Consider the following 14,535-nt stretch of genomic DNA (forward strand, 5'->3'; position numbering starts at 1 on the left):
TCTAAATATAGTGTATAGGACCTGTTTCAAATGATCACTTTTACGCTCGAGATAGCCGCTTCACATGCACACGCGCTCCGGAACGGGAAAAATATCCTTTCTATTTTATTCAGCTAAGTTAAATTCTATTCTTCTTACTATAAAATCATGTAATGTATAATAATGGCACGGGACTTATAAGCGTGTCTTGTCTGATTTAATGAACAAGCCTACAGCCTATGGCATGGAGCATAGCCAGATCACATACAGTACAGATCATATTCTGTTCTTCAGAAATACATTTTCTTCACATCATAATGTTTCTTTAGACCTGACTAAAATAAGTAATGGATTTACTGTGATGTTGTATATTCAATTCGTTAATTAGATCTAGGTGTTCGAGGCGCGCATCAGTGGCTTGTAATGGAGGCCTGGAGATGCTAAACGTGATTTATATTAATTAACAGTCAATCACCGTGAGACTGGCAGTCTCTTTCATGACAATAACCGGCTGACGTGGGTAGGACTTGTTCTTAAAATTCATGCCAGTACAGGGCTGTAATCTTCTACGTTTGACCAACAGAGGTCCTCATGTTAGTTGTTTTTCTTTTATTCAGTGATGTTTTCTTAGAGTCTCTCGCAGACCTGCAGCCGTACTGACAACCAGTCTACTACTATAATGTATTCATTGTTGGTATTCTCTCTCTCCTCTCGCCTCTCTCCTCTCCCCCACCAGTAGTCTTTCTCTGAGTGTCCAGGGCCAGACCATGCTGTCAGTGCTGGTGTTCAGTACCCTGCTGTGGCTGTCGCTCATCCTGACCCTGAGGTTCTGTCTCAAGCTGCTGCTCTCCTACCACCGCTGGATGTTCGAGCAGCACGGACACATCTCCACCACCACCAAAGTCTGGGTGGTATGCATGCTATGCCAGAGACGGTGGAAACCTTAATGAGGAAACCCTCTTTGTACTTCTCACTCTAGCACTGTTTTTGCGTTTTTCTGTAGTATATGGATGGATGGAATAATAGTGATATTGTAATCGCCGGTCATGGTATTGGTTGTGGCAATAGTACACGCAGTGGCCAAAGCATGAACAGGAGAGGCAGCTGCAGTTGTACCACAGATGGGAACAATGTGACAGATATTTCACAGGATGTATAAATGTGAAGCATCCTCTTGGCGTGTCCGCTCACCTGCCAAATACGGTGGTGAGTGGATTATATTAACAGTCAATCACCGTGAGACTGGCAGTCTCTTTCATGACAATAACCGGCTGACGTGGGTAGGTGCTTGTTCTTCAAATTCATGCCAGTACAGAGCTGTCATCTACGTTTGACCAACAGAGGTCCTCATGTTACTTGTTTTTCTTTTATCCAGTGATGTTTTCTTAGTCTCTTGCAGACCTGCAGCCGTACTGACATTCTGCACATTTTCTCATCGATGAAACAATTGATCTCAATACAGTTTTCTATCCCCAAAAGTAAAATCTCTTATGAACAGAGCGGACTAAGTTTTGTGGACTTTAACCTTTGCCAAAGTTTTTAAAAAATCGCATTGTTTAGGAGTGCTAAGGCAAATTGAGTTATTGCACACGTGCACTTCACAGAGTAGGCGTTCCCTAACGGAAATAGGCAGACGAATGCTAGAAAACGGCAATAGGATCTCGCTACCTCCTTGCTTGTTCTGCCCACTATGACTAATTTGTTGCCATTGGAACCGACAGGCTGTGGTCTATCTTGGTTTAGTTATAAAAAATCTTTGGTTGTACTGTGGTTGTAGTTTTAGTAGATTCATTGATGTTCTTTCTCCCACTCTTCCACCCCCCCCCCCCCCCAGACCCTGGTGCGTCTGCTGTCTGGCAGGAAGCCTCTCCTGTACAGCTATCAGACCTCTCTTCCTTGCCTGCCCGTCCCGCCCATCAAAGACACACTGGAGAGGGTGAGTGTGCACAGATCCAGGATTCGCTTCCCCCAAACGCATAACCAACCTAAGAGTGCCCAGTTCACCCTAGTGGCGGAGATATAGTGGCTTCAGAAAGTATTCACACCCCTTGAATTTTTCCAAATGTTGTTGTGTTACAGCCTGAATTGAAAATGTATTACATTTAGATTTTGTGTCACTGATCTACACACAATACCCAATAGTGTCAAACGGGATTAAAAAAAAAAAGAATTAAAAATGAAAAGCTGAAATGTCTTGAGTCAATAACTATTAAACCAATCAAATGTATCAGTCAAATGTATTTATAAAGCCCATTTTACATCAGCCGATGTCACAAAGTGCTATACAGAAACCCAGCCTAAAACCCCAAACAACAAGCAATGCAGATGTAGAAGCACGGTGGCTAGGAAAAACTCCCTAGAAAGGCAGGAACCTAGGAAGAAACCTAGAGTTGGAACCAGGCTCTGAGGGGTGGCCAGTCCTCTTCTGGCTGTCCGGGTTGAGATTATAACAGTACACGGCCAAGATGTTCAAACATTCATAGATGACCAGCAGGGTCAAATAATAATAATAATAATAATCACTGTGGTTGTAGAGAGTGCAACAGGTCAGCACCTCATGAGAAAATGTCAGCTGGCTTTTGTCGTGGTCATTTCCTGTATTACTAAATGAGGAGAGTTTACAAACCACACACCAGTCAGAGTTATACTTAAACTTTATCTTTAATTATATGAGTTTCACCATAGCCCTTTGACTCTCAGATCAATTCAGTGTCTATAAATGAATTCCGAGAGTGCTTATAAAAGAATACTAGTATCTTTTATAGCTAAGATACACCCCTCTCAACTCATATGACGAACTACAGGTCTCAGGAACTTCACAAAGGGCCTTTTACTTGAGAGAGGAGTATCCCATAGCCAGATAGCATTAGCTATAAATTATCGTTCAGTTTGGTCTCTAAGACAAGGTTCTAATCTCGTTCTTGGTACTTCATAGTACCAAAACATTACCTCATCCAATGGCTTATATCAATTGTCAACTCTAGATACCCCCATCTCAAATACACCCCCTCTTCTCCCCACTCCTGGACAAGCTCACTGAGGGGAGTGACTTGTGCACAGACATTGTGGAATCAAGAGATAATTGGTTCCCCCTTAATCATCCCTTCACATGGTTTAACAGATACATTCACATATGAAGACAATGTTCCATTCTGACCTCTTCCTTTCTAATATTCTGCATATTACCAGACATGTAAAAGACAAGCCTGACCTCTCCCCTCTCTGGACCCCAAGTGACTGAGCCCTAGCTGAGAAGGGAAAAGTGCAACTGTCAACAGTATAGTCCAAAGGGAGACATTCTAATGACAAGTTTTTCACATAAGCATATTATGTATATAAAACATCTTATTTATCTATGTTACCCAACTAATTCTGATTCATCCCCAACACTTTTCATAGCTGAGCATTCAGAGTTAGAGACAGCAGGTGCGGTAGAGAGAGGCTAGCACTGGAGTAATATGATCAAACCCCTTTGTTATGGCAAGCCTAAATAAGTACAGGAGTAAAAATGTGCTTAACAAGTCACATAATAAGTTGCATGGACTCATTGTGTGTACAATAATAGTGGTTAACAGGATTTTTGAATGACTACCCTATCTCTGTACCACACACAATTATCTGTAAGGTCCCTTAGTCGAGAAGTGACTTGCCTAGTTAAATTAAGGTTAAATAAAATGTTTTATTAAATTAGTCGAAGTGAATTTCAAGCACAGATTCAACCACAAAGACCACAGAGGATTTCCAATGCCTCGCAAAGAAGGGCACTTATTGGTAGATGGGTGAAAAGGGAAAAAAGGCAGACATTGAATATCCCTTTGAACATGTTGAAGTTATCAATTACACTTTGGATGGTGTATCAATATACCCAGTCACTACAAAGATACAGGAGTCCTTCCTAACTCCGTTTCCACTAAAGTAAAACTGCAAAAAATGTGTCAAAGAAATGTACTTTTTATCGAATACAAAGCATTATGTTTGGGGCAAATCCAACACAACACATGCACCGCCATTTCTCGCGTAATTCATTTTACAGACACAAAAAGATGTCGCCGTGTCGAACGAACAAATTGTATCAGCGTTTATACAATTTTTGGGAAACTTCCTGTTTCTATCACAGCTGTCGGGATTTAGTTTTATACGGTATGACTTTACTCACATAAAAAATGTGGATGGATAGTGGTTACTGGGAGACATATTCACCTTTTCAGCAGGAAAATAACCTAAAACACAAGGCCAAATATACACTGGAGTTGCTTACCAAGACGACATTGAATGTTCCTGAATGGCATAGTTACAGTTTTGACTTAAATCTGCTTGAAAATGGCTGTCTAGCGATGATTAACAACCAACCTGACAGAGTTTGAAGAATTGAAATGGCTGGTTGTCACCTGAAAACTGACAACGATTGAACATCCATTTTATCTTGGTCATTTTAAATAGAATGGACTGAATCAGAGTGGAAAGGGTGCAACATTCATACCTGGGGTGTATTCACTAGAAATCAAACGGAGGCAAACAGAATGAAACCGGGAGGGACCTAGCTGAATTTTTCCAATAGAAACTCTTGTTTTTGTTGCAAAAAAATTGAAGCTCGGAGTAAACGGTTTCCGTTGCAGAATGTTTCGCTAAGGTGCTATACGTTCTGCTATGGCGTACAACTAATGAAGACACCACAGTACACTGTTTTGATCCGAGGTGTGTGGCGGGTCTCTCTCACTTAGTACCTGGAGTCAGTGCGTCCGTTGCTGAGTGGTCCGGAGTTCCAGCGGATGACTGTGTTGGCGGCTCAGTTTGAGAACAGTCTGGGGAACCGGCTGCAGCGCTATCTCAAACTCAAAGCTCTGTGGGCTACCAACTATGTGAGTAGACTCACTGCTGCACACACTGTTTGTTCACTCCCACAAACACATACACAGTTCGCTCACTCACTTAGGCTCATAGCTGTTGAAGTGTGATGATTTCACTTCTAATCTCTCTCTCTCTCCGTGTCTCTGTCTGTCTGTCAGGTGAGTGACTGGTGGGAGGAGTACATCTACCTGAGAGGACGAGGCCCCATCATGGTCAACAGCAACTACTATGGCATGGTACTGCTCTTCCCACGATACACTATAGATATACACTGGGTATACAACACATTAAGAACACCTGCTCTTTCCGTGACATAGACAGACCAGGTGAATCCAGGTGAAAGCATTATCCATCCATTATCCATGATTGATGTCACTTGTTAAATCCACTGCAGTATGTGTAGATGAAGGGCAGGATACAGGTTAAAGAAGGATTTTTAGGGCATCTCGAGTGGCACAGAGGTCTAAGGCACTGCACGGCAGTGCTTGAGGCGTCACTACAGACCCAGCGACCGGGAGACCCATGAGGTGGCGCACAATTGGCCCAGCGTCGTCCGGGTTAGGGGAGGGTTTGGCTGGCCGGGATGTCCTTGTTCCATCGCGCTCTAGCGACCCCTTGTGGCGGGCCGGGCGCATGCACGCTGACTTTGGTGGTCAGTTGTATGGTGTTTCCACCGACACGTTGGTGCGGCTGGCTTCTGAGCGAGCAGTGTGTCAAGAAGCAGTGCGGCATACTGTCTATGTGATACACTCTTTCTCTCTCCCACAACATATACCACCCTCCTTCCCTCCTTCATGCCTTCAGTTCTCAGACCTTCACTGCCTTTCTCCTTCCAACCGTCCAAAACCCTAGAGCGCTCTCTCCCTCACCTGCCCCCTCTCTATTTGCTTATTGTGACATTCCAGAGACAGGGCTGGGGCAGGAATTCCTCGACTTCCAGAAATGCTGGGAATGTTTCCCCCAGAAACTTGCTGTAGTGCCACATGTCCTTACCTTTGTCTGTTTCCCTCCCTCTGACTCTCCCTCCCTCTGACTCTCCCTCCCGCTGACTCTCCCTCCCGCTGACTCTCCCTCCCTCTGACTCTCCCTCCCGCTGACTCTTGTCTGTCTCTGGCTCACACTCCCTTTTCTATTTTATTTTTGTCTCGCTCTCACCTCCATCTCTGACCCCTCTTCTCCACTAGGACTTTCTGTATGTGACTCCCACGCCCATCCAGGCAGCGAGGGCCGGCAACACCATCACTGCTCTGCTGCTCTACCGACGCAAGGTCAACAGTGAGCAGCTAACGCCTGTGAGTCCTGCTACCAGTACTAGTACACACATACAGTGGGTATAGAAAGTCACCACCCCCTTTCAAAATGTTCACCTTTTGTTGCCTTACAGCCTGAAATGAAAACACATAAAATGTGACTTTTTACAGCTTTATTTAACCCACGATGTCCAATGGGGAATAAAATAAATAAAAATTCTGAAAATTAATTAAAAGTAAAACAATAAATAAAACAATAAACAATAAATAAATAAAAAATACCCTATTTGGATAAGTGAACACCCCCACCTCCCCCCATTAGAATTGCAAACTTTCTGAGGTTTAACCAACCAACTTCCTGATCACGAATCAAGCTAATTGGCCTACATCTGTGATCAATTGTAGTGACTTTGATTAGTTCAGAATAAAACCAGTTGTTCATAGAGGACTCCACTATTTAGTAGTGCAACTGGGCAGAAAAGGTACTTTCAAAAGATCTATGAGATAAAGTTGTGGAAAGTCAGGTGATGGATATAAAAAGATTTCAAAGGCTTTGTCTATCCCTCGGAGCACAGTTAACACCATTATTAAGAAGTGGAAGGCGTATGGCACAACTCAGACCCTGCATAGATCAGGCCGTCCCTCCAAACTGGATGACCGGGCAAGGAGGAGTCAGAGAGGCTACTTTGAAGGCACTTCAGGCCTTTATGGCAAAGACTGTGCATGTGACCAATGTGTGCATGTGACCAAAATATCACAAGCGCTCCACAAATCTGGCCTCTGTGGGAGGGTGGCAAGAAAAAAACCACTCCTCTAAAAATGCCACATCAAGTCTCGTTTGAGCTTTGCCAAAAAGAGCATTGTAGATTCCGAGGCCAAGTGGCAAAAGGTGCTGTGGTCAGATGAGACCAAAATTGAACTTTTTGGCCTGAACGCAAAACGATATATATGTCTGCCGAAAACCCAATACATATTTCCACCCAAAGAACACCACGCCTACGGTAAAGAACACCACGCCTACGGTAAAGAACACCACGCCTACGGTAAAGAACACCACGCCTACAGTAAAGCACGGCAGTGGCAGCATCCTGTTGTGGGGGTGTTTCTCTTCAGCAGGGACAGGAGCACTTGTCAGGATAATTCAACATGATAATGACACAAAGCACATCACCAAAGCAACCGTACAGTGGCTGAAGGACAAGAAGGTAAATGTCCTTGAGTGGCCTAGTCAGAGCCCGACCTAAATCCCATTGAATCTGTGGAATGACTTGCAGTCAATGAGCGGTCACCATGCAATTTGACTGAGCTTGAACAATTCTGCAAGGAAAGATGGGGAAAAATTGCACAGTCCAGGTGTGCAAAGTTAGTAGAGACGTATTCAACGAGACCCATGGCTGTAATTCAAGCAAAAGGTGGTTCCACCAAGTATTAACTCAGGGGAGGGTGTTCACTTATCCAAATTGGATATTTTACTGTTTTACTTTTAATACATTTTCAGAGTAAAAAAAAAAAAAAAAGTATAATTCACAGCCGGAAAAAGTCTGATTTTATGTGTTTTCATTTCAGGCTGTAAGGGCAACAAAAGGTGAACATTTTGAAAGAGGGTGGTGACTTTCTATACCCCCTGTACACTGTACTAGACCACCACCAGTGAAGAGCTATACCCTTTTTCTAACTACTAAGCCGAGCTGTACTGAGCTGACCTGGTTATGCCCGTTATTATTCAGTGAAAATGTATCAAGTTAACGATCCAAGGAACCTGTTGGTATAGTAGTGAGACTCGCCTAACTGTCTCTATTGGACTGCTGTTGCTGCAGACATAGTTTATATGAATGGAACTGAAGTCATTATGTGGCTGGTCAAACCTGATTCTGTCTAACTGTCGTTTTACAGCACTGTGTCAGTTTGTAGATGTGGGTGGGTGTTGTCAGAGAGGAGGAGAAACCCAACTCGACGCAACATCTGTCTCCCTCCAGCAGATGGCGCCTTTTGTCATTGTTTCGCCCACCAAGCAAGGGATTTTTGTATGGAGGTCAATGAGAGCGTGTCGAATTTGGTCAACGAACAAATGTATGGCATATTTGCTACTTGAGGTTTATTAAAACGAATAGAAGTTTTGTGACGCTTAAGTTGTGACGAGTGTATTGATATAAGTAGGACACGTGACATCCCGGCAACTTTGAGAAAAAAAACACTTTATATCAGACTTGTCTCGATGGCTATGCATATTCATGGTGTGAGGCTAGTAGCATAACATCTCTCTCCGTTGAATACATGCGGTTGACGTCAACAACCCTCATTGAATATTCAAAAAAGGATTGCAATAATGAGATGTATCCACCAATCAAAAGAAAGGATAGGTGAAAGCTAGAAAGCCCAGCGTGCAGCTTTGTGGAAAACGACTCCCATTGTTAGGGTGGAGAGACATGCATCTTGTTAGTATATCCATAATCTTTGGTGTTGTTGACATCGGTGACAGGAATGCTACAGTATTTTACCAAACTGGAGCACTGAGTTATGAGTCAGATAATAATAACAACACATATATACATTAATAATAGATGATAATAATAATTATTATAATTAATCTCTATAGTTAGTACTTTAAAATGTCAAATAAATGAATGAATAATAGCCAGCCAACTTTGTTAAACACCCTTTTCTTTTAGTTGCTCATTGTCCTCCTTTTCTCAATTCCTACTTTATGAAGGATACTGAAATTGAACATGGGTTGTTTTGGTATATTTACTCATATTAGCTGGCTATTTCATCGAAGTAGCTGTGTGAAAGTGTCATTTGAAGGACCGTTAATCGAGTTCTCGTTTTTTTCTGCTGATGTGGTCTTTTTTTTTAAGGAACTGTGCATCTGACTGTCGTCAATGAATATTTCACTTCCTCTCTCTTTCTCTCTCATTCTTAAATTCATATTGTCATGGATGAAATGAATTTGCATTTGAGGTTAAACAATGCGAAGATACTGTAACTACAGAACAGTTTTTTTCTCTCTCTCTCTCTCTCACTCACTCACTCTCTCAGAGTCGTGTTCCAGGTACAGTCATCCCTCTGTGTGCAGCTCAGTGTGAGAGAATGTTCAACACTACTCGCACTCCAGGAGAGGAGACTGGTAATACACACACACACACACACACACACACACACACACACACACACACACACACACACACACACACACACACACACAAAAAAGTCAGTTTTGGAATCTTTATTTGTTAGCATTGACCATAAAGGAAATTAGGCAACAGTACGACCAACTTGCCCTCCAAATACACCTCTGCCGTTTTCAATCAGGATCTCAGATATCACTGCCTCATTGCCTGCATCCACTATGGGTCCGCGGTCAAACGACCACCCCTCATCACTGTCAAACGCTCCCTAAAACACTTCTGCGAGCAGGCCTTTCTAATCAACCTAGCCGGGGTATCCTGGAAGGATTTGACCTCATCCTGTCAGTCGAGGATGCCTGATCGTTCTTTAAAAGTAATTTTCTCATCTTAAATAAGCATGCCCCTTTCAAAAAATGTAGAACTAAGATCAGATAGAGCCCTTGGTTCACCCCAGACTTGACTGCCTTTGACCAGCACAAAAACATCCTGTGGCGGACTGCAACAGCATCAAATAGTCCCCGCGATATGCAACTGTTCAGGGAAGTCAGGAACCAATACACTCAGTCAGTCAGGAAAGCAAAGGCTAGCTTTTTCAAACAGAAATTTGCATCCTGTAGCTACAAAACGTTTTGGGACACTGTAAAGTCCATGAAGAACAAGAGCACCTCCTCCCAGCTGCCCACTGCACTGAGGCTAGGTAACACGGTCACCACCGATAAATCCATAATAATCGAAAATTTCAATAAGCATTTCTCTACGGCTGGCCATGCTTTCCTCCTGGCTACCCCAACCCCGGCCAACAGCTCTGCACACCCCGCAGCTACTTGCCCGAGCCTCCCCAGCTTCTCCTTCACCCAAATCCAGATAGCAGATGTTCTGAGAGAGCTGCAAAACCTGGACCCGTACAAATCAGCTCGGCTAGACAATCTGGACCCTCTCTTTCTAAAATTATCCGCCGCCATTGTTGGAACCCCGATTACCAGTCTGTTCAACCTCTCTTTCGTATATTCCTAGATCCCTAAAGATTGGAAAGCTGCCGCTGTAATCCCCCTCTTCAAAGAGGGTGACACTCTAGACCCAGACTGTTATAGACCTATATCCATCCTGCCCTGCCTTTCTAAAGTCTTCGAAAGCCAAGTTAACAAACCGATCACTGACCATTTCGAATCCCACCGTAGCTTCTCCGCTGTGCAATCCGGTTTCTGAGCTGGTCACGGGTGTACCTCAGCCTCGCTCAAGGTATTAAACGATATCATAACCGCCATCGATAAAAGACAGTACTGTGCAGCCGTCTTCATCGACCTGGTCAAGGCTTTCGACTCTGTCAATCACCGTATTCTTATTGGCAGACTCAACACCCTTGAGGTTTCAGCCTCAACAGGTTTCTCAAATGACTGCCTCGCCTGGTTCACCAACTACTTCACAGACAGAGTTCAGTGTGTCAAATCGGAGGGCCTGTTGTCCGGACCTCTGGCAGTCTCTATGGGGATACCACAGGGTTCAATTCTCGGGCAGACTCGTTTCTCTGTATAAATCAACGATGTCGCTCTTGCTGCTGGTGATTCCCTGATCCACCTCTACGCAGACGACAACATTCTGTATACATCTGGCCCTTCTTTGGACACTGTGTTAACTAACCACCAAACAAGCTTCAATGCCATACAACACTCCTTCCGTGGCCTCCAACTGCTCCTAAATGCTACTAAAACCAAATGCATGCTTTTCAACCGTTCGCTGCCCGCACCCGTCCGCCCGACTAGCATCACTACTCTGGACGGTTCTGACCTAGAATATGTGGACAACTACAAATACCTAGGTGTCTGGCTAGACTGTAAACTCTCCTTCTAGACTCATATCAAACATCTAGAATCGTCTTTCTATTTCGCAACAAAGCCTCCTTCACTCTCGCCGCAAAACTTACCCTAGTAAAACTGACTATCCTACCGATCCTTCGACTTCTACAAAATAGCTTCCAATACTCTACTCAGACTGCATCCAGTTTGCTATCACAGTGCCATCCGTTTTGTTACCAAAGCCCCTTATACCAGCCACCACTGCGACCTGTATGCTCTAGTCGGCTGGCCCTCGCTACATATTCGTCGCCAGACCCACTGGCTCCAGTTCATCTATAAGTCTATGCTAGGTAAAGCTCCGCCTTATCTCAGCTCACTGGTCATGATAGCAACACCCACCCGTAGCACGCGCTCTAGCAGGTATATCTCACTGGTCATCCCCAAAGCCAACACCTCCTTTGGCCGCCTTTCCTTCCAGTTCTCTGCTGCCAGTGACTGGAACAATTTGCAAAAATCGCTGAAGCTGGAGACTTATATTTCCCTCACTAACTTTAAATATCAGCTATCTGAGCAGCTAACCGATCGCTGCAGCTGTACATAGTCCATCTGTAAATAGCCCACCCAATCTACCAACCTCATCCCCATATTGTTTTGATTTACTTTTCTGCTCTTTTGCACACCAGTATCTCTACTTGCACATTATCATCTGCTCGTCTATCACTCCAGTGTTAATCTGCTAAATTGTTTTGCTTTATCTTGGCCAGGTCGCAGTTGTAAATGAGAACTTGTTCTCAACTAGCTTACCTGGTTAAATAAAGGTGAAATAAAATTAAATAAAAATGCCTAGTGTTCTGCATCTCTCTCTCTCTCTCGACGTGTGTCTCCTCTCCAGATGTGCTGCAGCACTGGCAGGACAGTGAATTTGTGGCTGTCTACCACCGGGGGCGCTACTTCAGGCTGTGGGTGTACAAGGTGGGGCGTCTCCTCTCGCCTAGAGAGATAGAGTACCAGATCCAGAGGATCCTAGATGACCCTTCACCCCCCGGACCTGGAGAGGACAGGCTGGGAGCACTGACTGCTGGAGACAGGTGTCTATAGTGGTGGGGGGAAGAGGGGTGTGTTTGTGTGCGTGAGCATCTGTACACATACAGTGGGGAGAACAAGTATTTGATACACTGCCGATTTTGCAGGTTTTCCTACTTACAAAGCATGTAGAGGTCTGTAATTTTTATCATAGGTACACTTCAACTGTGAGAGACGGAATCTAAAACAAAAATCCAGAAAATCACATTGTATGATTTTTAAGTAATTAATTTGTATTTTATTGCATGACATAAGTATTTGATCACCTACCAACCAGTAAGAATTCCGGCTCTCACAGACCTGTTAGTTTTTCTTTAAGAAGCCCTCCTGTTCTCCACTCATTACCTGTATTAACTGCACCTGTTTGAACTCGTTACCTGTATAAAAAACACCTGTCCACACACTCAATCAAACAGACTCCAACCTCTCCACAATGGCCAAGACCAGAGAGCTGTATAAGGACATCAGGGATAAAATTGTAGACATGCAACAGGCTGGGATGGGCTACAGGACAATAGGCAAGCAGCTTGGTGAGAAGGCAACAACTGTTGGCGCAATTATTAGAAAATGGAAGAAGTTCAAGATGACGGTCAATCACCCTCGGTCTGGGGCTCCATGCAAGATCTCACCTCGTGGGGCATCAATGATCATGAGGAAGGTGAGTTATCAGCCCAGAACTACACGGCAGGACCTGGTCAATGACCTGAAGAGAGCTGGGACCACAGTCTCAAAGAAAACCATTAGTAACACACTACACCGTCATGGATTAAAATCCTGCAGCGCACGCAAGGTCCACCTGCTCAAGCCAGCGCATGTCCAGGCCCGTCTGAAGTTTGCCAATGACCATCTGGATGATCCAGAGGAGGAATGGGAGCAGGTCATGTGGTCTGATGAGACAAAAATAGAGCTTTTTGGTCTAAACTCCACTCGCCGTGTTTGGAGGAAGAAGAAGGATGAGTACAACCCCAAGAACACCATCCCAACCGTGAAGCATGGAGGTGGAAACATCATTCTTTGGGGATGCTTTTCTGCAAAGGGTACAGGATGACTGCACCGTATTGAGGGGAGGATGGATGGGGCCATGTATCGCGAGATCTTGGCCAACAACCTCCTTCCCTCAGTAAGAGCATTGAAGATGGGTCGTGGCTGGGTCTTCCAGCATGACAACGACCCGAAACACACAGCCAGGGCAACTAAGGAGTGGCGCCGTAAGAAGCATCTCAAGGTCCTGGAGTGGCCTAGCCAGTCTCCAGACCTGAACCCAATAGAAAATCTTTGGAGGGAGCTGAAAGTCCGTATAGCCCCGCGACAGCCCCGAAACCTGAAGGATCTGGAGAAGATCTGTATGGAGGAGTGGGCCAAAATCCCTGCTGCAGTGTGTGCAAACCTGGTCAAGAACTACAGGAAACGTATGATCTCTGTAATTGCAAACAAAGGTTTCTGTACCAAATATTAAGATCTGCTTTTCTGATGTATCAAATACTTATGTCATGCAATAAAATGCAAATTAATTACTTAAAAATCATACAATGTGATTTTCTGGATTTTTGTTTTAGATTCCGTCTCTCACAGTTGAAGTGTACCTATGATAAAAAATTACAGACCTCTACATGCTTTGTAAGTAGGAAAACCTGCAAAATCGGCAGTGTATCAAATACTTGTTCTCCCCACTGTAGGTGTATGTTTACACTGCAAATACAGTTCTCTGCATTTTCCACCACCCGGATATCCCCCTAAATATGACAGTGCAGTGTTTTGCATGATCCGATCTATGGCTACTAGATGGCCCTACGGAGCTTCATGTTCATTATGCCTGAGACGGCTGTGGATGTGCAGACTTTGGCTTGAGACATCAGACAAGGATTGCACTGCAGGATAACAGACATGGGTTCAAATATGATTTGAAATCTTTCACCGTTCACTCTAGCCAGCCTGGAGTGCCAAGTGGGCAGGGTTTTTGTTTTCCGGTCTATTGTATTGGTCCATTGAGCCAAGCACGCTCAATCAAGCACAACTCAAGTATTTGAAAGGATTTCTGATAGTATTTGAACCCAGGTCTGCAGGATACCACAGACAAGTAAGAGCTTCTGTCGGTTACCTCAATGGCCACAAGAGTCTTAAGTGGTCTGATCACAACTTGGACAAAATGGTGGAAAGGAAGGGTGCAGAGCGGAGTCAACCGAGAGATGGAGAAGTCACAAAGAGGAAGAGAAGACAAAGGGTCTAAACATTTTTAAAGGAAGAGCAAGCAAACGAGAGGGGGGATGTAAAAGCGAAATGGAGAGTGTGTTGGTTGAGAATGCCTGGAGGGAAGGGAACTGAACTGAGGGAGAGGGGAAGGAGTGAGGCTAAAAGTGAGATGAAGTGAAAGAGGAGAGGAGGGACAGCGGTCAGAGGAATATAATAGAAAGAAGATGATCGAGTAGATGCTTGGGGGACGTAAAAAAAAAGGGGGGA

General features: G+C 44.3%; 1 protein-coding gene across 4 annotated transcripts in view; it reads left to right on the forward strand.

The window, feature by feature from the left end:
* Window positions 1-14,535, forward strand: part of cpt1a2b (carnitine palmitoyltransferase 1A2b) — a 56,021-nt gene that overhangs the window by 9,655 nt on the left and 31,831 nt on the right. For 2 of the 4 annotated variants that reach the window (XM_071411345.1, XM_071411363.1), the window contains 7 exons: window positions 716-890; window positions 1,814-1,915; window positions 4,701-4,838; window positions 4,986-5,063; window positions 6,012-6,119; window positions 9,114-9,201; window positions 11,888-12,083. In XM_071411345.1, the coding sequence (XP_071267446.1) occupies window positions 716-890; window positions 1,814-1,915; window positions 4,701-4,838; window positions 4,986-5,063; window positions 6,012-6,119; window positions 9,114-9,201; window positions 11,888-12,083 (885 nt within the window). The remainder of the gene's footprint in view (window positions 1-715; window positions 891-1,813; window positions 1,916-4,700; window positions 4,839-4,985; window positions 5,064-6,011; window positions 6,120-9,113; window positions 9,202-11,887; window positions 12,084-14,535) is intronic. The other 2 variants (XM_071411355.1, XM_071411372.1) reach the window with 1 other exon arrangement.

Source organism: Salvelinus alpinus, chromosome 1 (genome assembly GCF_045679555.1).
Source record: "Salvelinus alpinus chromosome 1, SLU_Salpinus.1, whole genome shotgun sequence".
In the NCBI taxonomy this organism is placed as follows: domain Eukaryota; kingdom Metazoa; phylum Chordata; class Actinopteri; order Salmoniformes; family Salmonidae; genus Salvelinus; species Salvelinus alpinus.